At 44.5% G+C, this 24,319-nt stretch overlaps 1 protein-coding gene across 1 annotated transcript; it reads right to left on the reverse strand.

Moving 5' to 3' along the window:
• Positions 1-4,138: 4,138 nt before the first annotated feature.
• Positions 4,139-22,786, reverse strand: PXMP4 (peroxisomal membrane protein 4). Its single transcript, XM_070420158.1, has 4 exons — positions 22,624-22,786; positions 17,761-17,823; positions 13,726-13,924; positions 4,139-9,459 (listed from the first exon to the last, which is right to left on the reverse strand). The coding sequence occupies exons 1-4, from the start codon at positions 22,734-22,736 to the stop codon at positions 9,196-9,198; spliced, it is 639 nt and encodes a 212-aa protein (XP_070276259.1). The 5' UTR covers positions 22,737-22,786; the 3' UTR covers positions 4,139-9,195.
• Between the last annotated feature and the right edge of the window lie 1,533 nt (positions 22,787-24,319).

Consider the following 24,319-nt stretch of genomic DNA (forward strand, 5'->3'; position numbering starts at 1 on the left):
CTCAGATTAGTCTCATGATCTTCAGCCTCACCAGCACATTCGAGGTTGGCCACGGTGGAGTGAGCAGCTTTTCTTTCTTTTTCTCATTTTCTCACTGGCACCTGCTGACCTGCATTTGGTCCTGGATTGACAGGCACATGGCAAATGCAGTCAGCAAAGGGAGTAGAGAGGGCTCAGGATGGGAAGAGAAAGGCTTTTTATAAGATATTAAGAGATTCAGAGAAGAGGAGGCAGAGTTGTGTGTGTGTTTTTTTAACAACAACAACAACAAAAAGTCCCTCCGGGAAGCCAGAGTTATATATATGCCAAACAGGACAGGAAACCCAGCAGGCCTCCTGGAGCTGGCAATGAATCGAAACAGGGGTCCTTGTGTCCAGGCCACTGGCTGGCTGAGGGGGCATTGTTAGGGCCTGGCCTCGTCTGAGAGAGAGGGGGGAGGGGGAGTGTGTTCCCATGACTCCCTGGGGAGTGACAACAGTTGGGGCCAGCTGGGAAGCCAGAACACCAGGGGCCTGGTGGGCGGGTAGCAGGCCCCAGAGGGGCCATGGAGGGCTGTAGGGGGCTGAGGAGGCAAGGTGGGGGACAAGGTGGTGGGGGGAGGCTTAAGAAGGGGGAACATGAGGTTTAGTCACTACACCCCGCTTCCTCACCCCCACAGCTCTGGGCTGCTGAGTCTCCCCAAATTATACCCCAGATCTGCCACTTCTCTTCACCACATGGCCCCACCCTGGTCCAAGCAGTCATAGTCTCTCACGTGGGCCATTGCAGGGCTTCCTCAATAGATTTTTGCTGCCAGCCTGGCCCCCTACACTCTTCTCCACTCATAGCTGGGTCTTTCTAAAATGTAAATTAACGTCACATCACTCCTCTGCTTAAACCTGCCAAAGGCTGTCCTCATACTTAGAAGAAAACTCAAACCCTTTACGCTGGCCCACAAAGCCTGCCTGACGGACCCACCAGCCCCTGGGACTTCAGCTCCAATGCTCCAACACGCCCCACCCTGCACTCTGCCTCAGCCACTCAGGCCTCCTGCCAGCCCTGGAAAGCTTTCAGCTGGTTCCCTTCTCCAGGTCTGTGCATTTTGCAGATCCTATACTGTAAATGGTTCTAGATACTTTCACTGTAGCATATTTGTGGCAAGCATTTCTGCCACAAACATTTTCGCTGTAAAACTCATTGACCATAAGGCAATTTTGCCATAAAAAAGATAAAATCACAACATTAGAGAGGACATAATGACAATAAAAAACAAAATTTTTAAAAAAGGACATAATGGCCCTGGCCAGTGTTTCTCAGTGGTGAGAGCGTCGGCCCTCACACTGAAGGGTCGTAGGTTTGCTTCCAGGTCAAAGACGCGTACTTGGATTGCAGGTTCAATCCCTGGCCCCGGTAGGGGAACATGCAGGAGGCAACCACATCAATGTTTCTCCCTCTCTCTCTTCCCCTTCGCTCCCTTCCACTCTCTCTAAATATCAGTGGAAAAAATATCCTCAGGTGAGGATTAATAACAAAATGTGTGTAGATTCATGGCAATACTGCGCAAATAATGGATTTTATTTTTTGTGTGGATTGTACCTAAGCACCTGTCTTCATTCCATGGGAAATGTGTTTTCCTTTCTGCTCCCTCAAAGAGGGCCCTCCACTTGGTTTTTTCCAAGGTAATGTCTTTCAAAATAAGAAACCAACTCTTGGAGCAAATCACTGTCATCGGGAAGAAATGGTAACTATTTGAAGACCACCACCAAGTCTATTTGTCACTGTATCATGAGAGCTAGCTAAGATTTATGTATACAGTCCCTCCTTATCCAATTTTGTTTCCCCGTGGTCCAAAATATTACATGGAAAATCCCAGAAATAAATTTATCTAAGTTTTAAATTGTGCACCATTCTGAATAGTGAATGAAATTTCATGCTGTCCTGCTCTGTCCCACAAGGCTGTGAATCATCCCTTTGTCCAGCATCTCCATGCTGGATGGACTCCTTGCCCATTTGTCACTTAGTAGCCATCTGAATTATCAGAGCCTGTTCTGGTATCGCAGTGCTTGTGTTCCAGTAGGCCTTATTTTACTTAAGAATGACCCCAAAGCACAAGAGTAGTGATGCTGGCAATTCGGACATGCCCAAGAGAAGCCATAAAGTGCTTCCTTTAGGTGAAAAGGTGAAAGTCCTCAACTTAATAAGAAATGAAGAAAAATCGTATGCTGAGGTCGCCAAGATCTATGGTAAGAATGAATCTGCCCTGGCCAGTATTTCTCAGTGGTTAGAGCATCAACCCGCACACTGAAGGGTTTCAAGCTCAGTTCTCAGCCAGGGGCATGTACCTGGTCTGGGCACGTGCATGAGGGAATCTATCGATGTGTCTCTCTCACATCAATTTCTCTCCCTCCCTCCCTCCCTCTCTCCTTCCCTCTCTCTCTAAAATTCTCTCTCAAAAATATCCTCCGGTTATGAAGAAGGAAAAAGAAATGTGTGCTAATATCCCTAGCTGAGTAGCTCAGTTGGTTAGATCCTTGTCCCAATGCGCTGAGGTTGTGGATCCAATCCCTGGTCAGGGCACATACAAGAAGCAACCAAGGAATGCATATATGGGTGGAACAACAAATCGATGTTTCTCTCTTCCTCTAAAAGTCAGTAAAATAATTGTTAAAAAGAACTTTAAAAAAAGATAAATTTATGCTAATTTTGCTGTTGCACCTCAAACTGCAAAAGTTATGGCCACAGTGCATAAGTGCTTAGTTAACTGTAAAAGGCATTACATTTGTGGGTGGAAGACATGAACAGGAAACGTGTTCCGACTGACGACAATGTGTTGGGCCAGAAAGCTTTACGCCTATACAAAGACTTCAGAAGGGATCTCCTGAAATGAGTGACACCAGACCATTTACTGCAAGTAAGGGATAGTTATACAGGTACAGGAATAGGTTTAGAATGAGAACTATAAAAATTACTAGAAAGAACCATATTCAGATAACTTGTATTGCAGTCTATTGTTATAACTGTTCTATTTTTAGTTATTGTTCATCTCTTACTGTGTATAATTTATAAATTAAACTTTACCATAGGCAATTATAGGGTAAAACATCATATATATAACTGACTAATTCAGTATTATCCTCGGTTTCAGGCATGCACTGGGGGTCTTGGAATATATCCTCCTTGGATAAGGGGGGACTACTGTAATATAAAAATGGGAGTAATTGTGAGAACTTTGTCAATGGAGAAATGAAACCAAACTAATAACTAACTTAAATATATGAAGTCTGAAACCAATGAAAAAATGAAATTTACTAAGTCTGAAAACAATGGAGAAATGAAACCAAACAAACAAAAAACAACAACACCAAACTGTTAACCAGTTATTTTATCTTTTACAAGGCAAAACTGCCTGTGGCCAATCACCCTTTCTCCATCCACATCTTTGCACGACTCTCTCATGATTCAGGTCTCAGAGCAAACATCACCTCCTTAGAGAACCTTTCCCTGGAAAACAGACCTTTTCGTTCTCCCTTCTAAGCCATTCTATTACACTGTTCTGTTCTATTGACTTCATAGCACCTACCATTTTGGAATCATCTTATTTACATATTCATTTGTTAGCCCCGGTTGGGCAGGAACCGGCTTCTTTCATTGCTGAATCCTAGCCTCCAATATCACCGTGTACTTAGTACTTACTCAGTACGGGATCAGCCAGCATTAGCCATTATTTTCATTATTCCGTGCCCAGGGTCTGCTAAAATAATGGCAGCTGCCATGTGGTCAGACTGGGAAGATAACTCTCAAGTAGGAATTTTGAATCTGAAATCCATGAACTTAAACAGGAAAAAAAAAATTACACCTATATTTTCACTAGCCTCTGACTGCAATGTAACATTTTCATCGATTCTAAATGTTGACAACAAACCAGAGGCTTATTAGCAGTAGCTGGGACTTTATCACCAATAGAAATCACAGCTATTTCCATATCCTGCTACAGTTGCTGCAGGTATTGTGACATTATTTGTGCTATTGCATCTATGAAATCATGGTAGTTTTGGACCATTGTTCTTTAATGAGATAAAAAAAAAGAAAGTGTGGCCCAGCCAGGTGTGGCTCAGCAGTGGAATGTCGACCCAGGAACCAAGAGGTCACCGGTTTGATTCCCGGGTCAGGGCATATGCCTGGGTTGTGGGCTTGATCCCCAGTGTGGAGCGTGCAGGAGGCAGCCAATCAATGATTCTCTCTCATCATTGATGTTTCTATCTCTCTCTCCCTCTCCCTTCCTCTCTGAAATCAATAAAAATATATTTAAAACTATTTTGATTATTATTTCAAAATTCAATGTAATTGTTCTTTTTAAAATCCTATGTATTTTGTTTTATAGGTTTTAAAAACAGCATTAAGAGAAGGGTCCATAGGTTTCACCAGATGCCAAAGGGGTTCATGACACACACATAAAAGGTAACCTAAAAGAGCTGATGAGGCCTGTCCCTGACCCTTCTCTCAGCTGACATGCAGCCCACGAACAGAGGCTGAAGGGAGAAGCCCGGAAGAGCAGTGAGAACCAGGTTTCCAAAAGAGACCCCATAGCCTCTATTTCCTGTCTTCTGTATAAAATCGTGATTTCTGCAGCAGCTTTGAGCAGAGACTTGTACAGAAAATGGGGAGCCCTCCGTTAGAAAGCCCTTTCTAAAAACAATAGAGCCCTGGCCACATAGCTCAGTTGGTTAGAGCTTCATCCTGATATACCAAGGTTGTGGGGTTGGTCAGGACACGTACAAGAATCAATCAATGAATGCATAACTGAGTGGAACAACAGACCTCTCTCTCTCTCCCCTTCCTCTCTCTAAACTCAATTAAAAATAATACTCAGAAGAACACCCAGCTTTCCCTCTGTCCTCTGCCTGACCGTGTGGCCTCCAGCTCACAAGAGTGAGTCCTTCAGGACACTTTTTGGTTAAAATTAAACTTCTCACCCAAAATGCTCTTCAAGGCTGAAGCAAGACACACTCTCTCCCTATGAATCTGGACTAGACAAGGGCGGGGGGGGGAGGGGATGACTTTTTTTTGTTTGTTTTTTTTAAATAAATACTCTCTAATGACCCATTAAAACAAGAAACCTATCTGAAGTCACAGATTGTGGACAGGTGGGGTTCGTTCCAGGAAGTGGAGCACAGCACAATGTTCTGGTTTAAGTTTAAAGCCTGATTCTTATAAACCCAAAATGCACTCGTGGGAGTGGGAGAAGTGAACAATATATAAAGAAACACCATCTCCTGAATCCTTTCTAGAGCCTGTGGAAGGTGGGAGCAGCGAGCATCATGAGGCAATTTCTTGGCATCTCAGCCTGTGAATCATTGCTCTCATATAGGTTCACTGAAAGATCTCTAATTTGGGAGCAGAGAAGCAGAAGGGCCCCAAATTACCTTCAGCTTTGTCTTTCTTCTTTCACTTGGTGTTCCGTGAGCCTGAATGTTAGGTGTTGTCTCTGATAAGGCTCAGGATATCTAGGGTGGTTCATCTTCATGCTCATTACAGTAAGAATCTGCCCAAGATATTTGGGGGGTAGGGGTTGAGTTGAGGGAACCAGCTCAAAGAAAGAACGCATATCAGATTGTTAATCAAAGAGAAACTAACAATGCAGAGGACAGAGAGGAAATGCCAAAGTTGTTGAGATGACAGTGTAATGTAACAGGTTCTTATGAGACAAGGATAGGGGGCTGTGCACGGAATATCTCTGGAAGGCAGTACTGGAAAGTGTTAACAGTGAGTGGCCCTGGCAAGAGGGGAGGAGCTTGGGTTGTAGGATGGAACCTGACTTTTCTATTACACAACTTTTATACCATTTAAATTTTGTACTATGTGTACATATTATTAATGTAAAAGTTATTGTCTACAACCCTGGCTGGTGTGGCTTAGTTGGTTGGGCATCGTCCAGTGCACCAAAAGGTATTTGGTTTGATTCCCAGTCAGGACACATGCTCAGATTGTGGGCTCAGAGGCAGCTGATCGATGTTACACTCTCACGTCGATGTCTGTCTCTCTCTCTCTCTCTTGCTCGCTCTCTCTCTCTCTCAAATCAATAAAAAATATATTTTTTAAATCTTTAAATTCTTTATTAAATAAAAAATATTTTTAAAATTAAGTTATTATTTACAGCCCCAGAAGGTTTTGTAGGAAAGTGGCGGATGCTTAATAAGCAAACAGGCTAAACCACTGTGCTGTTTAAGGAACCAGCATTTATGGAGTGCCTACTGTGTGCCAAGGGCCCTTTGGCAATGCCCATTTTACTGATCTTAGGAAGGAGCCGAGTGGGGACTCCTTTCAGGTCTGCTGGAAGCCAGCACTCTGCTCCTCAGCAAGGTCCACACCGCTTTCCTCCCTGGAGTGAGCAGTTGGAGGCACCAGATGCTCTGGCAGGATCCAGAGAGATGCCATCTGTCAGGGAAACCTATTCTTAGAGAGCAGAGACAGTCGGTGGCAGAGCTGGCCAACCCCCAGTGGCAGTGGGGGGATGTGGGGAGGGCAGGCAGCCAAGGCTTTACCTTCAGCTGGCGGGCACGACAGTTCTCAGGACCACGCTTCCTTCTATGTTTGAACACTATTAGAAATAACAGCAAACATGTACCGAGTGCTTACTTCATGTGTCACATTTAATCCTCCAGATCACCCTACAGAACACCTTCTTTACAGATGATGAAACACAGGTACACAATAGTTAAGTCACTTGCCCTAGGAAACAACAGAACCAGAGCTGAGCCCAGACATTGGCTACAAAGCCTATGTCCCCAGCCACCATGTTATACTACCTCTCAACCTGCTATACCAGAGGCCAATTTTCGTTTGGGTTCTCCGACAGCAGACCCCAAGACAAGAATTTGAGTGCAAGTGGGCTACATCGGAAGTGGTCCCAGGAAGCACTGGTAGGGGCATGAGGAAGGGAGACAAGAAAGGAGGTGTTACCGAGCAAGTGACCACTGTGGACAAGAGGAGCTCAGTCCTGCCGGGGGGCCCTGAGAGCCAGAGTGGAGCATGCCTACTGGGCGAGGGGAGTGGGAGTGGGGCTATTTATCAGGCATTGATTGAGAGCTGTGCCCTGGATGTGTTAATCGTCCAGCACTGCAGGTCTGCTGCAGGGTGGCAAAGCAGGTGCCAGTGGCAAGTGATGCCCTCAGGCAGAAAGACACAAGGGGTGGCTGTTGGAAAAGCTGCTGGTGTGCACTAACATGGTAAACTAGAAGAGATATGGGCAGGGCCCCCCTACATCTGCCATAAAACCCACTTGCTGGTGATGACCCCCTCCTCTCCCATAACCTTAGGATCTCAGTCATCCTCCACAGAATGAACTAAGGGACCTTCAAGATCACTTTCTCCAGGCTGGCAGTGCAACATCGTGGCTGAGAACACAGCTGTCAGAATCAGACCTAATCCCTGCTCTGTTACCTAACAGCTCAGCTCTGTTTAGTTCAGTTTCCACATGTGTCACATGGGATAGCAGTTGGCCCCATATCATCCCCTGCTACTCTGCTACTTAAGGTGTGGCTCAGAGCAGCAGCAGCAGCAGCAGCAGCAGCAGCAGCACCTGGGCGTCTGAGAGACAGGCAGAATATTCAGGCCCCACCCCAAACCCACTGAATCAGAATTTGCATTTTAATACGATCTCCAGTGACTCATGTGTACATTTCTACTAGTAAGTTCTAAAATATAAAGAGACTGAGATATTCCTATTAGGCCAAGGGACTCCAATTAGTGGGTCACAGACCAAATCTTCCTGGAGACCTGATTGGTTTGTCCAGCTTGGTTTTAAAATATCAGACTGGCACAGGCGTCTCCAGTCCACCACGTTCCCATCAGTCCCTACAACATAGCACCCAGAACATGATCATTTATGCCACTGTCAGGCCCCTGTAGGCATTTGAGTTTGTACCCCCTTCTGAAACAGACCCTAGAACAAGCTAACATTTGCATAGCTTAGCTTAGGTTCCTAAATTTAAAGTAAGGCACTTAAGAACACATAGGCTTTGAAATCAGATAAATCTGGGTTCAAACCCTGATAGGGCTACCATACTAACTGTATATCTTGGGCAAGTTACTTCCCTTCTCTGATTTTGTTTCCACATCTGTAGAATGAAAATCAAAATACAGACCTGTAAGGTCATTGTACGGATTTAAAAAGTATGTGCAAAGCACCCAGGAGGAAGTAGGAGCTCATTAAATGATTAGTGTGGGTAGCAGCAGTTGTAGTTATTCAAGTCCAACATGGACACCGGGTATTATTACAATTATTCTCATTTTACAAGAAACTGAGGCTCTGGGAGGTCACGAACCTTCCTCAAAATTACACAGTGATGGAGTGGGAACTCCAACCCATGTCCTCTAGCTCTATATCTGCAATGCCCACTCGAATTTTCTGTGATGATAGAAGTGTTCTATATCTGTACAGTCCAATACAGCCACGACTAGCCACATGTGGCTACTTACTGAGCCTTGAAATGTGACTGGTCTAAATTGAGGCGTGCCGTAAATGTAAAACACCTACTTGATTTTGATGACTCCACATAAGAAAAAAGAATATAAAAGACCTTATTTTCATAGTAATTACATGTTGAAATGATAATATTTTAGAAATTTGGGCTAAAATATATCAAGATTAATCTCATCTGCTTCTTCCCACTTTTTTTTTTTAATGTGGCTACTAGAAAAATTTCAATTACATATATGACTGTCATTATGTTTCTATTGGACAGTGAAACTCTAGAGCTTCTCCAATAGAACACTTGAGAAAAGGAACTTAATATTTTGTAAAAACATATTTGCAAACCCACTGCCCACCAGCATAAGAACAGTCAAAGAACATACCCACCAGAAAGAGATTTCAGGGCCCTCCTCTGAGCTTCATGACCCCTGAGGCCTAGAGAGAAGGGTGACTTTCCCAGGTCTCACAGAAGTGAGCAATACGCTGGAACCATGCCTTAGGTTCCTCAGCCTGACTCAGCCTCTTACTCCACCATTCAAGAGTACCTAATGAGATTGGAAAATTGGTGCTTCTGCTTTGGACAATGGAACCCTGGGTTAATGAAAGTTGGAGTCTGAGAGCCATGATCTTGAGAAAGCAGGATCCTCTGGGAGGTTTCACTGATGGAGCCAATCTCAAGCCACAACTGGACACCGCCCAGAGCCTACTCAGGTAGAAGCCCCCATAAGCACCTCAGGGCTGTGTTACTCTGAGGGACGGCTCTTGTTGTAGATGAGGAAGTCCGAGATGTCATGCCACACATTGCTATCCTCGTACAGGTAGGTCATAGAGGACTGCAGTGAGGGCTGCAGCGTGGGCCGGTGGTATTCAAAGAGCCACAGCACCAGCCCCCACACTAACGCGGTGAACAATGGGAATGGGTCCCACTTGGGTTCGGGAATGTAGCCCTTCTCCACTCCCAGGCGGCACAGGGCAAATAGGACGCGTGACAGCAGGTACATGTTGATCTGCAGGGAGGGAATGACAGGGGATTACAGGTGTGCACAGCCACTGGGAACCTTCTGCCCACCCCCATGCATGGATAGGTGTTTTTCAAAGTTGGTGTGCAAGATGAAGTGGTATCAGACATTTTAATAGTACTATATTATTTATTTTTTTAAGGTTGTTACCCCACTTTATTTTTAAAAAATAATTCTTTATTGCTGAAAGTATTACATATGTTCCCCTTTTCCCCCCATTGACCCCCTCCAGCCTACACCCCCCGCCACCCCTAGTCTTTAGCACCCTATTGTCTGTGTCCATGGGTTATGCATATCTATAATAATAAAAGCGTAATATGCTAATTAGACCGGACATCCTTCCGGACGACCTTCCAGACGAAGCCGGGGCTGCGAGGGAAGCCAGTGCCGGCAGCCAGGGGAAGGAAGGCCTACTCTTGCAGAAATTTCGTGCATCAGGCCTCTAGTATGTATATAAGGTCTTTGGTTGATTACCTCCCACCCACCCACCCTCCCTATGAGATTCTGCATTCTGTTCCATGCTTCCATGTCTTTGGATCCACTCCATTCATCAATTTATTCTGTTACTTAGATTCCATATGAGTGTGATCATGTGATACTTATCTTCCTCTGACTGACTTATTTCACTTAGCATGACACTCTCCAGGTCCCTCCATGCTGTCTCAAAGGGTAAGAGATTCTTCTTTTTTTACTGCTGCATAGTATTCCATGGTATAAATGTACCACAACTGCCAGGACCGGTTTGGCTCAGTGGATAGAGCGTTGGCCTGCGGACTGAAGGGTCCCGGGTTCGGTTCCGGTCAAGGGCATGTACCTGGGTTGCGGGCACATCCCCCCGTGGGAGATGTGCAGGAGGCAGCTGGTCGATGTTTCTCTCCCATCGATGTTTCTAACTATCTATCTCTCTCCCTTCCTCTCTGTAAAAAATCAATAAAATATATTAAAAAATAAAATAAAATAAAAAAAATAAATGTACCACAACTTGTTTATCCACTCATCTACTGATGGGCACTTGGGCTGTTTCCAGATCTTAGCTATTGTAAATTGTGCCGCTATGAGCATAGGGGTGCATACATTCTTTATGATTGGTGTTTCGGGTTTTTTAGGATATATTCCTAGAGGTGGAATCCACTGGGTCAAATGGCAGTTCCAGATTTAATTTTTTGAGGAAACTCCATACTGTTTTCCATAATGGCTGCACCAGTCTGCATTCCCACCAACAGTGTACTAGGGTTCCCTTTTCTCCACATCCTCGCCAGCACTTGTCATTTATTGATTTGTTGATGTCTGAGATTTTGCTGCCTATGATTTCTTCTAGGATTTTTATGGTTTTACAACTTACATTTAAAAGTCTTTTATCCATTTTGAGTTTATTCTGTGTATGGTATAAGTTGGTGGTCTAGTTTCGTTTTTTGCATGTATCTGTCCAATTTTCCCAACACCACTCTCTTAACTCCATTGTATGCTCTTACGTCCTTTGTCAAATATTAATTGAGCGTAATGGCTTGGGTTGATTTCTGGGTTCTTTGTTCTGTTCCATTGATATATATACCTGTTCTTGTGCCAATACCAGGCTGTTTTGATTACGGTGGCTTTGTAGTATAACTTGAAATTTGGTATTGTGATACCTCCAACTTTATTTTTCTTTTTCAAAATTGCTGCAGCTATTTGTGGTTTTTTTTGATTCCATATAAATTTTTGGAGTATTTGTTCTAACTCTGTGAACTATGCCATTGGTATTTTAATAGAGATTGCACTGAATCTGTAGATTGCCTTGGTAGTACAGACATTTTAAATAGTACTATTTTATATCTTTATCATTATTTATTTAAAATTTTAAAATTAATATACTTAGATGGTTCAAAACTAAAAAGTAACTTGACACCAAAAAAAAATTCATAAAAAATTTTTGATAAACTGGATCTCATCAAAATTAATTATTATTTTTTGTTATGAAAGCCCATGTGAAGAGGCCAAGAAGAAAAGCTATAGACTGGGAGAAAGTATTTACAAAAAAAAAAAAAAAAAAAATCTGATAAAGACTACTATCTGGAATATATTTTTTAAAAACTCAAAACTCAACAGTAAAAAAAAAAAAAATCCAATTAGTAAATGGTCAAAAGACATGAACAGATCCTTCACCGAACAGGTTATACAGATGGAAAATAAGCACATGTAACGCTGTTTAACATCATTAGACATCAGGGAAATGCAAATTTAAAATCACAAATGAGATGGCACTTCACACCTATCAAAATGGCTAACATTAAAAAATATATGTGATAAACCAAATACTGGCTAGGATGCAGAGGAACTGAGTCGCCTGCATATATTCCTGATGGGAATGTGAAATAGTACAGTCACTGTGGAAAATAGTTTGCGAGTTTCTTATAAAACTAAACGTGCATGTACCATTTGACCCAGCAACTGTACTCTTGGGCATTTATCCCAGAGAAATGAAAACTAATGCTCACTCAAAAACGTGTACAAGAACGTTCTTCGCAGCTGTATTCCTAACAGCCAAAAGCTGGAAACAACTCCCATGTCCTTCTGGGGGTAAATGTTTAAACAAACTGTGGTACATCCATGCAATGGAACACCACTCAGCAATAAAAATAAATGAACTACTGACAGACTCAACAACTTGGATGAATCTCCAGTGAATTATGCCACGTGAAAAAAGCCAATCCCAAAGGCTGCACACTGTAATGACTCCACTTATATAACACTGTTGAAATGAGAAGATTTTCGAAATGGAGGTCAGAATAATTATTGCCAGGGGTCAAGGGAAACAGAGGAGGGGGAAGGAGATGGTGTGACCAGGACTCTTAGCCTTTGGATGTGAAATTTCTAACAAATATAAAACCGAGAAAATTTTCTCAAAACACAAAATGCTCACATGCACAGACTCCATAATTCCATGTCTACGAACTTTTGGACAGACTGACACATATGCAGGAAGACGTCCAAACAGAGATGTAGACTGCATGTGTGTAATGGCAAAAGGCTACAGACCCCTTAAATGCCCATTGAGAGGAGATTAGTAAAATCAAGCCTGGTCCATCCATCCACCCAGCAGTGGAGGGCTCTGATATTAAAAAGGCTGAAGGACTGACAAGAAGGGTCTCCAAGATACATCATCCCATGGAAAAAAAAAAAAAAGCAGTACGATCTCATTGGTAGAAAACTCCTGATATGTACACTGAAACAAGCACCGACAATTTCTGAAGGGCTACACAGACACAATTAAAGTGACTGTCCCAGGACAGTGGCTTGACAATTGGAGGAGGATGAAAACTTTCTTTTCAATTTATTTTCTACTTTATTATCATGTATCCCAAGCACCTAGACACATGCCAGGCACATAGAGGCTGTTTAATCTGCATTTTTTAAAATGTGAAAATAAAACTGTTTTTATAATTTAAAAATATTTAATAAGCCCTGGCCTGTGTGCTCAGCGGTTAGAGCACTGACCCATGAACCAAGAGGTCACCAATTCAATTCCTGGTCAGGGCACATGCCTGGGTTGCAGGCTCGATCCCCTGTAGAGGGTGTGCAGGAGGCAGCCGACCAATGATGCGTCTCTCTCATCAATGTTTCTATCTCTCTATTCCTCTCCCTTCCTCTCTCCCTCAAAATCAATAAAAACATATTTAAAAATAAATAAAATAGAAATCTTGATTTTTTTTAAAAAGGTGGCAAGCTCAATTCCCGGTCTGGGTACATGCCCAGGTTGCGGATTTGATCCCTGGTTTGGGGAGCGTGCGAGAGGCAGCTGATTAATGTTTCTCTTTCTCTCTCTCTCCCCCCCACCCTGCCTCTCTCTGAAATCAATAAAAGTAAAAAATAAATAGAACTTTAACCCAAAAAGGGCAAGTTACAGAATAAGAGGCAATTCTTTAATAAATATTGTTTTATGAAAATCATATTCCAGGGTCATTTTTCTTTTTTCTCATTTCACTGCAATGATTTTCTTTGAAAAAAATAAAAACATATTTGCCCCCAGAGAGCAGCACACATTGATTTTGGGAATCATAAAATTCCAATAAGCTGCTTGATTTACAGACGAGGAAACTGAGGGGGAGGTGACCTTCCCAAGATCAGAGGGACTGGTGACTCACAGATCCTCAGACTGGGAAGGGAGCCAAGAGCTCATCTTCTTTGACCCACCTCCCCCCCCCCAACTCATACCTGAACCATATCCCACCCCAAACCCAGCCAGCCCACACACACATTCCTGGGGAGGATCTTTACCTGGCTGTTGATGTTATTGTTCTCTCTAAACACCAGCAAGCCCCCGATGAAGCCAGCCAGGAACGAGTGCACCGGGTGGGTCTCTCCCTGCAGGTGGGACTGCAGGGCACAGAGGCCCTTGTAGGTGAACACGAAGCAGGCCAGGTTAGAAGAGTGGGTGTAGGTGGCCTTCAGGATGGCCCGAAGCTTCTCCCGGAGGCTGCACAAAATTAGGGAATTACCATGAGCGCAGGCCCAGCCATTTGGAGGGCATTCACCCACTGGGCATGCAAAACTAAACCACACAAGGAGCTCAGGGCCTTTAACATCCATGTCCTGAGGCTGCTGGCATCCTTGATTCAGGCCTTAACTTCATGCCACTTCCTCAGAGAGTCTTTCCCCGAACACCCTACATAAAAGAATGCCCATCACATCTGTCCCCTTACCCTTTTTTTTCCCCCCTTCATAGGTCTTATTGCCACCTGACTTGAATATGCTTGTTTATTATCTTCCCCACTCCCACCCCATCGCAGTGGAAGGTACCAGAGAGTGGTATCTACAACTGACTTGTTCATCCTTAGGGCCCAGAACAGGGTCTGACAAAGAGTAGGTGCTCAATAAATTTATTTTTTTTTGGAGTGAACATGAGGAGAAATAAATGAATGAGGGAGTTAGTGCCTACTGTGTGCTGGATCTGGGAATACAATTCTGGGGGGAAAAGATCTGCTTGCTGCCCTCATGAGGTTTATGATCTAATCAGAGAGGGAAATATAATCACAAAGCAAGGGTCAAACTTTGACCCTGACAAGAGATAATCGTGGGATCCAAAGGATGAGGAATCAGTGTGGTCAAGAGGGGAGAGGAGTTGCATCCCAGGCAGAGGGATCAGCAAAGACCCTGAGGAGGGACAGGGAGTGGGGAGTAAAGGAACAGAGAAAAATCTGAGCAGAGAATGTGTGGGCAAAGGATGTAGGGGATGTAGGGTAGCAGGTAAGGCCATACTAAGTTTTCTCTTTATCCTGAGAGAAACAAACATTTAAGTAGTGTAGGTAGTTGATTTATCCTTTAAAATTAAATCACTCGGAACCTGTCTGGGTAGCTCAGTTGGTTAGAATGTTGTCTAAGATTGTGGGTTCAATCCCTGGTCAGGGCACATACAAGAATCAACCAATGAATGCATAAATAAGTGGAACAAGAACACTCAAAAAGAAAAAATCACATGTTATAATGCATTTTGATTTCTTGTTAGAAGTAAGACAACACAAGTTTTCAGGAGACCTAAAATTTTTTTGATTTTTTTTTCTGTGTTCTTGTAATGGTAGCATTTTTCAAAAATTAAAAAAATTAAATGAAAAATAAGTAGAACAACAGAACAGCCCTAGCTGGCATGGCTCCGTTGGTTAGGCATCGTCCAGTGCACCAAAAGGTTGCCAGTTTTATTCCTGGTCAGGACTCAATTCCCAGTAGTGGGGGTGCAGGAGGCAGCCAATCAATGCTTTGATCTCACATCGATGCTTCTCTCTCTCTCTCCCTCTACCTTCCTCTCTCTCTAAAAATCAATTTTTAAAAAATGAGTGTCCTGGCAATGGTGGCTCAATGGTTGAGCATCGACCTATGAACCAGGAGGTCACAGTTTGATTCCCGGTCAGGGGACATGCCCGAGTTGCAGGCTTGGTCCCCAGTGAGGCGCATGCAGGAAGCAGCTGATCAATGGTTCTCTCTAATCATTGATGTTTCTCTCTCTCCCTCTCTCTCTTTCTCTCCCTTCCTCTCTGAAATCAATAAAAAATATATATATTTTTAAAATGAGTGGAACCACAAATCGATGTCTCTCTCCCTCTCTCTCTTTTCCTCTCTCTCTCTAAAATCAATAAAAATTTAAAAAATAAATTAAGTTAAATCACTTGGGGGCAGTGGGAAAAACACAGGGAGGAGTACAGAGTGTACTCTGGGAGATCAATTCAGGAATGGTAAACCCAAGTGTCCTCAAAGCTAAATGAGGACCTTGGAGTGGGTCTACTAAGCACTGTGGAAATCTGTCAGGTGAGTGGACATAGCCAGAAATCAGCTGGCTCTTGCCCCATAGGAACATGGGCCCAGTGTTGCCAATTCTAAGACAAGTTAGATTTCCCAGTTTTTAAGTGTTAACACTTCAAATTGTTTCTAGAATCTGACCATTTCTAATCTCCACTGCCATCAGTGTTACTCGCCTGCATTATTGCCACAGCCTCCTATTTTACACTTACTTCTGCCCTTGGCACCCTCACCCATCTGTTCTTAATCTGGCAGCAAACTCTTCACTCTCACAGTACCAAAAGATAGGGCAAATAGTACCATATCCCTGCAAAAGAGCTTACAATTTCCTGTTTCACGTAAAGGAAAAGCCAAACTCCTCTTTAAAGTTGGACAGAATAGGCCCAGGTTACCTTCCTCTTTGTTCTCTCCCCGTCAACCCCTCCCCTCCAGCGTCCTCAGATTCACCAGGCACGACCTCACCTCAGGGACTCTGCACTGTCTATTCCCTTGGCCTGGAACACTTTCCCCTAATGCCCATGTGGCCAACTCTTTCACCTCCTTAAAGTCTTCACTCGAACGTGACTTTCTCTCTGAGGCCTTCCCTATTTAATTCTGCAGCCTGCCTTTCCTCCAGCACTCCTGATCCCCATTCTCTCTTTCCTTGTTCTAATTTCTACTTCCCACAGCCCATGTCACCTATCCACACATACTCTCCTTATTGATTATGTTTTTTCTTCTGCCACCTCCTGCTAGAAGGCAGCTCTGCGAGGGCAGTGAACATTGTTTTGTTCACTGCTGTATCCCAGCATCTAAAACAGTCTGATCCACAGCAGATACTCAATAAATATCTGCTGAATGAATGACTGAGCTCAATTGAAAAAAAAAAATGAATCAGAGCACAAAAAAACAAACCAAACACAAATAAATTTTAGAAGTAAAAATACAAAAAGAGAAAATCTTGAAGCCGAATTTGGCCAGAAGGCTGTCCATGTGTGATTCTTATAAGCTCCAGGTGAGACTACATACATTAAAAACTAGATCATGCCCTAGCCCAGTGGTTCTCAACCTTGGCTGCACATTAGAATCACCTGGGAATCTTTTTAAAATCCTGATTTCTGGGCCTCATCCTCCGGAAATTCTGTTTCTTTGTTACTAATGTTGTGGCGCCACCCCATAACAAAGAAACAGAATTTCCGGAGGATGAGGCCCAGAAATCAGGATTTTAAAAAGATTCCCAGGTGATTCTAATGTGCAGCCAAGGTTGAGAACCACTGCCCTAGCCAGTTTGGCTCAGTGGATAGAGCGTTGGCCTATAGACTAAAGGGTCCCAGGTTTGATTCTGGCCAAGGGCACATGCCTGGGTTGTGGTCTGGAACCCCACCTCTCCCCCGCCGAGTAGCCAGTCAATGATTCTCTCTCATCATTGATGTTTCTATCTCTCTAGCTCTCTCCCTTCCTCTCTGAAATCAATAAAAATATATATATTTTTAAAAAGCCAAGAGCTTTCTTTAAAAAATAAATAAATAAAACAAAAAACTAGATCACAAAGCTGGTTTCTGAGAAATGCCTTGAGGGAAGACTTGAGATATCAGAGGAAGACCAAGAAGTCTGAGCAAAGGGAGGTCATGAGAAAGTGATCCTCAGAGAACTGGGTTGCTAGGAAGGAAATAAAGGTGGGGTAGAAGAGGAAAGGGAACTCCTGGCAGGGAGGTAATGCATGAGCAAACATATGGATAGAACCACATGTGGCATGTGTATGGAATGACAGCAAGTCCTGTGTGCCAAAGGCACCCCAGGGTGAACATGGGAGAATAGGGTGGGATGCAGCGGAGGCCAAACTGCAGAGGGTCTGAAGGCCACACCTGGAAGTTGGTCTTCTTTGGAGGGAGGTTCCAGCAGTGACAGTAGAATCAGAGTTGTACTCTAGTAGGTGGTGTGGGGACAGGCAGACCCAGCTAGGAAGCTACTGCAACAGCCCTGGCACTGAGGCCTGACCACATTTTCTCCCAGTTTAAAGGGTGTGCAGATGGGGGTGGGTACCTGCCACTCCGGAAGAGAAAGGTCATGACCAGTGCGTGAGGGGCCCGGATTTTGGCTCCATAGCTGTAAAAACAAAAGAAAACAGTTACTACAGCATCACTGTATTAATGTTTTTCTGGGCTATTTCTTTGATCCCCTTCCTCCCCCCCCTAATCCTAACCTCATTTTAGGAAGGGAAATAATGCTAGCTTTTGAGTTAGGTCTAGGTTCAAAGTGGGTCATAGAAAGGAAATAGTACTTGGTGTCAAAATCCTGCCATGTTTTGCTGTTAAACCTGGATAAATGACTTAACCTCTGAAAGCCGCCCTGTTCTCATCAGTAAAAAAGTATTCTCCATTTCAGAGTTGCTTCTGGCAGGTAAGGACATAGCACATGTGAAAGTTCCTAGTTCCCCAAATGTTAATGTCTCTTTCTTTCTTGTTCTTCTTTATTGGACTTGCCTTTCCCTCACCAAGTTCTCCAACTGCTAGGCCCTGATCTGACCAGGCTACACACTGTAAAAATCCATAGCATCCTCCTTGAAACAATGGTCATGAGCCATATATTGTCGTCATATGAGTATATGTGAACGTTCACTATAGGCTTGTTTGAAATAGCCAAAGACTGGAAGCAAACCGGGGTCTCTCTGCAGGGGGTGTTATTGGATAAATAAATAACGCTCTATCCATTCAGTAGAATACTAAACAGCAGTAAAAGAATGAGGCGGCTTGCCCAGCAGGTGTGGCTCAGTGGTTGAGTGTCAACTCAAGAACTAGGTCACAGTTCGATTCCCCCTGCACCCCCCTTTCAGGGCACATGCCCGGGTTTCGGGCTTAATCTCCAGTAGAGGGCATGCAGGAGGTTGCTGATAGAGGATTCTCATCATTGATGTTTCTATCTCTCCCTCTCTCTTCTATGAAATAAAGAAAAAAAATATTTAAAAAAAATGAGGTGGCTTTATGTGCACTGCAGGGTTTTACCAGAGCAAGGTGTGTAACATGTAAAAGTGTGTAAAACGAGAAAATTCTTCTATAAATCTAAGAGTATTTCAAAATAAAACTTGTTTAAAAGGCATGGGAGGAGAATGTATGGATTTGTCTATGTAGACAATATTTATGGAGGGAGACATGAGGCTGCACACAGAGGCCATCGACAGGGAGGGGGCCTATGTGACAGGATAGGGTGGGCAGAACTTTCTAGCATTTAACTTTTTATGGCTTTTCTGAATGTTATGTAATTTAAAAAAATAAACTAACAAAATGAAAATGTTAACAAGTTAAAGCCCCTCTTTTCCCCTGCCTTGCAGTGGGCAGGACAGCCATCCTGGCCCCAGAAAGCTCTTTGCCCCGCCTCATGCAAAGCGATCTCTTTCTCTCCTGAAGAAGGAACCCCTCAGCCTCCTCCAGGTGACCAGGGCTAAAAGGACCCTTCCTTATGCCCCAGACACAAGCAGAACAGTGCCCGCAAATCCCTAAATCTGCCAAGCCCCCTTCCCAAAGTCTTCAAATCAGGGGGAGCTGGTTACTACTGTTCACAGGGTTACTCTGTGTCCTGAAAGAAGGGATGCCCTAGATTTAAAAGGACTTAAAGGACATAATGGCACAGGTGTGATGTGATGTCCTGGAGCAGGGGTCCTCAAACTTTTTAAACAGGGGGCCAGTTCACTGTCCCTCAGACCGTTGGAGGGCCGGACTATAGTTCTAAAAAAAAACGATGAACAAATTCCTATGCACACTGCACATACCTTATTTTGAAGTAAAAAAACAAAACGGGAACAAATACAATATTTGTATTTGCATGTGGCCCGCGGGCCGTAGTTTGAGGACCCCTGTCCTGGAGGATCTGGTCTGGATCAAGGCTGGAGAATATCTGGGCGACAACTCAAACAACTTGACTATGGGCTGGACAGGAGTCTACATTATAGGATTACTATTAACTTCCTAAATGCAATCATGACAATTCAGCCATGTAAGAAAATGCTCTTATTTGTAGAGACGCACATTGATATATTTAGGCGTGGAACATCAAACTGAGTTAAATTTTACAAAGTTCACATGTCTCAGTCATCCAGGACTGTCTCCCTGGATGGATGGCCTTTCTTCACAAACAGCACATTCTTTTCCACCTCCAGGCATTTGTTCAAACCATCCCTTCTACCTGGGGTGCCCTTCTCCCCCCTGACAAACTCCAACTCAGCCTTCAAAATATCAGCATCATCTCTTCTGTACAGCTCTCCAATCACCTGGCACTGCCATGACAGTTTAAAGATCAGCCTGCCCGTTGTACTCCAGATCCTTCTGGATGGGCATGGTGTCTTAGCTAACCAGTATAATGGGGTCACTGCTTAGAAAAACCCCTGTATAGGTGAATTCGTTTCCATTTTACAGGGGAGGAAACTGAGGCCAGAAGAGATGAAGGGCACCCAGCTTTGAAATGAAGGAACTGGGATTTGAGCCCAAGGGCTTGACCTTAGCAAGTGCCTTCCTTGGCTGGGAAGGTTCCTGAGATCACAGGAAGAGTTGAGTGGGAGCAGGTGTACAAAGCCAGCATTGGGCAATGCCTGCTGGCACCAAGGCTTGTGTGACTCCTATTAACTCTTGCTTAGTCTTAAGAATATCTTGGCAAAGGGAAACTGATGTTATCTCAGGGTCCATTCCACCCTCGTCACACCAAGGCATAGCTCAGCAGGAATCAACTTCTACCTGAAACTCTGGGTGCCCAAGGAAGTCAGGAGCCTGGTCTTGGGCATCCTTGGGTTTAAATCCTGGCTTGGAACCTGACTAAGTGACATAATCAAGAGCAATGAATTTACCTCTCTGAGCCATAGTCTTCTCATCTGGAAAATGGGGACAATGACAATTCTTACCTTGCACACTTATTCATTCAAGAAATATTTGAAAGTCTACTATGTACCAGGTACTAAGAATATACCAAAGGACAAAGTAGATAAAAATTTCTGTCCCCATGAAGCTTACTTTCTAGTGAGAGACAGAGTATAAAAACAGGATACAGCCGAAACCGGTTTGGCTCAGTGGATAGAGCGTCGGCCTGCAGACTGAAGGGTCCCAGGTTCGATCCCGGTCAAGGGCATGTACCTGGGTTGCGGGCACATCCCCGGTGGGAGATGTGCAGGAGGCAGCTGATCGATGTTTCTTTCTCATCGATGTTTCTAACTCTCTATCTCTCTCCCTTCCTCTCTGTAAAAAATCAATAAAATATATTTTAATAAAAAAAAAACAAACCAAACAGGATACATGCCCAGCTGGCGTGGCTCAGTGGTTGAGCGTCGATCTAGGAAACAGGAGGTCATGGTTCAATTCCCAGTCAGGGTACATACCTGGGTTATGGGCTCAATCCCCAGTATGGGGCATGCAGGAGGCAGCCAATCAATGATTCTCTCTCATCATTGATGTTTCTATCTCTTTCTCCCTCTCTCTTCTTCTCTGAAATCAACAAAAAATATTAAGGAAAAAAAATAGGATACATGAGTGAACTACTGAGTGTTAGATGGTGACAAGTACTATGGAGAAAAATTACGTAGGGAAGAAGGTGGGGAGTTCAGGGATGGCCTCACTGAGGAGGTGACACAAACAGAGGCCTGAAAAAGGTGAGGAAAGTGAGTCAGGCAGAACCCATGTGAATATAACAATAACAGCAGCCAACAGTAATACATGTATATAAGGCATTGTGCTAAGCATTACATACATAAGCATTACATACATATTGACTCAATTATCTGACAGTGTAAGTCCTATTATCATCCCTATTTCATAGAAATTGAGGCTAAATAACTTGCTCAAGATCACACAGATAGGTGGCACCAGGATTCAAACTGAGGCCGTCCACATCCTTATCACCAGGCCAGGCTGCCACTAGGATGCCAACTCCAGGAGGATAGAGATCTTTGTTCAGTTTGTTCTCTGCTGCATTCCCAGCTCTAGCACAATAGGCTCTCAATAAATGACAGCTGTTATGCATGAGGTTAAAGGAGGCCGAGCTCCCCTCCCAGAACAGGCAGTGGAAATTACCCCAAGACCTCTTCTGCAGGTCTGATAGCCAGGGTGGAATCAATCTGCCCAGCAAGTACTGTATTTGCAACTTTTAAAAATATATATATATATTTCTTTATTGATTTCAGAGAGGAAGGGAGAGGGAGACAGAGAGAGAAACATCAATGATGAGAATCATTGATGGGCTGCCTCCAGCACGTCCCCTACTGGGGATTGAGCCCGCAACCCAGGCATGTGCCCTTGGCCGGAATCGAACCTGGGACCCCTCAGTCCGCAGGCCAATGCTCTATCCACTGAGCCAAACCAGCTAGGACTGTATTTGCAACTTTTAAAAACATTTGCTGTCACTCCTGAGGCTTATGACCCCGGAGTCCCTGTGCTAGATGGGGATTTAGCGCTAGAGTTATGCAGATGGGGAGTGAGAAACGGGGTGTGAGCCCAAGGCCAGGTTAATGGGGGAGGCGGGGTAGCGGGAGCATAGGCAGAGGTCTGCTAGAGGCCAGCTTCCCTTTGTGCAGATGGGGCCACTGAAGCCAGAGAGGCCCAAGGGCACACAGCGGAGGGGGAGGGAAAGAGAGAAACTAGACTTTAAAGCAGGGAATACAAAGACTGGCGTGGGAGGTGGTCAAGGCAAGAGGACCAGGCTGCAAAGCACGAAGGACCCAGAAAAAAGCATAGTGGGATCTCCGGCTCAGAAGGCTCGCGAGAGCCAGAATCCAGCGCCCACAGCAGATGGTGGACATGGACACCGAGACCTACAGACACATTACGGCTGCTCAAGGGCACACAGCGCAGCGACGCCAGGCCGGGAACCCGCGCCGCTGACCCGAGCCAGGCCTGTCCCCGAGCCCCCGCCGGACCTAGGCCCACTCACACTGCTCCGTTCCGGAAGCCTTTAATCACGGCCAGCGCAGTGTGGTAGCGACGCTTGCGCAACAGCGCGTTCACAGCCAGGAGCAGACCTCGCAGCTGCGGCGGGGCGGCCATAGCGAGGGTATCACTCGGGGGTGGAACGCTGAGTCCAACGCGCACTGACAGCCCGGCTTCCGGGGGCACAGCCCTCACCTACACGCAGCTCGGGGCCGCGCCTCCGCATCTTCACGACCATAGGCTGTGCCTTCTGTCACTCAGATATGAAGACCCAGTCATAGGGCACACGCACCGCATTAGACTCACGCACTCTCCCGAGTAGAAGTCTGATTGGAAGAAAGGGAGAGCTTGTAACCAATCACAGTGGGCTCCGCCCGACTGGACCTAAGGCATGTTAGAAACGCTACTGGATTTGTCCAATCAGAAAGCATGTTCCCTTGGATTTGGAAGGAGGTGTGTCACCGGTAAGTTTCCAGAGTTTTGAAAGAGGGGCCGCCGGTCCCGAGAGTTGGAATGGTGACACTGGGAGGAGCCAGCTTTACACAACATGACAGTTTTAATTGAGTAACAGTGATCCTAGCGATCTTCTCTGAGCATAAATCACTCGGCACCATCAATGTTTTCCATTTGTTTTTCAAATCCGAACTCCTTCCTGTTAGCGTGAACTACCCCTAATCTCTCCTGCTTGGACATGTTTTCTGAAATATATATTGTTATACGCCTTTTCCCTAGCTTGGGGCAGACTGACGGCACCTGCAGAAGCAAGATAAGAACTCCTCTCCGCCTGACTGACCTGTGCACTCTCCTTCCTTGCCTACCTTGACTGACTCATGCCCTCCCCTTCGTTTGACTGACTGGTGCACCCACATCCTGACCTTACATTGCATACTTTTACCCTATATAAGAGGATCTATCCGACACACTGGTCTCAGCCCGCTGTGCGGGAATGTAATAAAATTTCTTAAACTCTCACAACGTCTCTTGGCCTGGCTCTTTTCCGCCTGGACCTAACACTTCCCACCGCCCAAAAGACAAGATTCTGTATAATCAGGCTCCTGTTTCCCCATCTAAACTCATGTGGTGTACTTGCCTCCTCATTCGTTCCTCTCCAGCCAAACTGGCTTCCTTGCTGTTTCTGGACCATTCAATAACATTCCAGCCCCAGTTGCTATCTCCCTGCCTGGTATGCATCACTTCCAGTTTTTCCCACGGCTGGTTCTTTCTCAACCTTCAGGTTTCAGCTCAAATGCCACCTCCTCAGAGAGGCCCTTCTAGATAGCCCAGCTAAAGTAACACTACCCACTCTTTTCTTTTTATTTTCTTCATAGAACTTTTCAGTCTTTTGTCTTGTTTTCTGGGGCAACCCCAGCAATTAGGACATGGTAGGTGCCCAATACATGATTGTTGAGACAATGTAGTTTGAGTTGTCACCTCCCAGAGCATTGATAAGTGGCATCTATGTATGATGCTACTCTGTGGAGTTGTCACTGGATAAACAGGTATGCATTGAGTAGTAGTACTTGGGCCATGTGTTATTTATCGCTGATATTATTGCCTAGATCAGTGTCATGGAATGATGTCAGAGATCAGTGAAGGAGAAATTACGCTGGGCCTATTTTATCACTGAAACTGGATTTTCTTTCTTCCTTTTTTTTTTTCCCTTTCTCTTTTTTCAGTGTGGTAGATTGGTTATTTCAGGT

This window comes from Myotis yumanensis, unplaced genomic scaffold (genome assembly GCF_028538775.1).
Source record: "Myotis yumanensis isolate MYYU_CA2020_CCGP unplaced genomic scaffold, mMyoYum1.0.hap1 SCAF_7, whole genome shotgun sequence".
NCBI lineage: Eukaryota > Metazoa > Chordata > Mammalia > Chiroptera > Vespertilionidae > Myotis > Myotis yumanensis.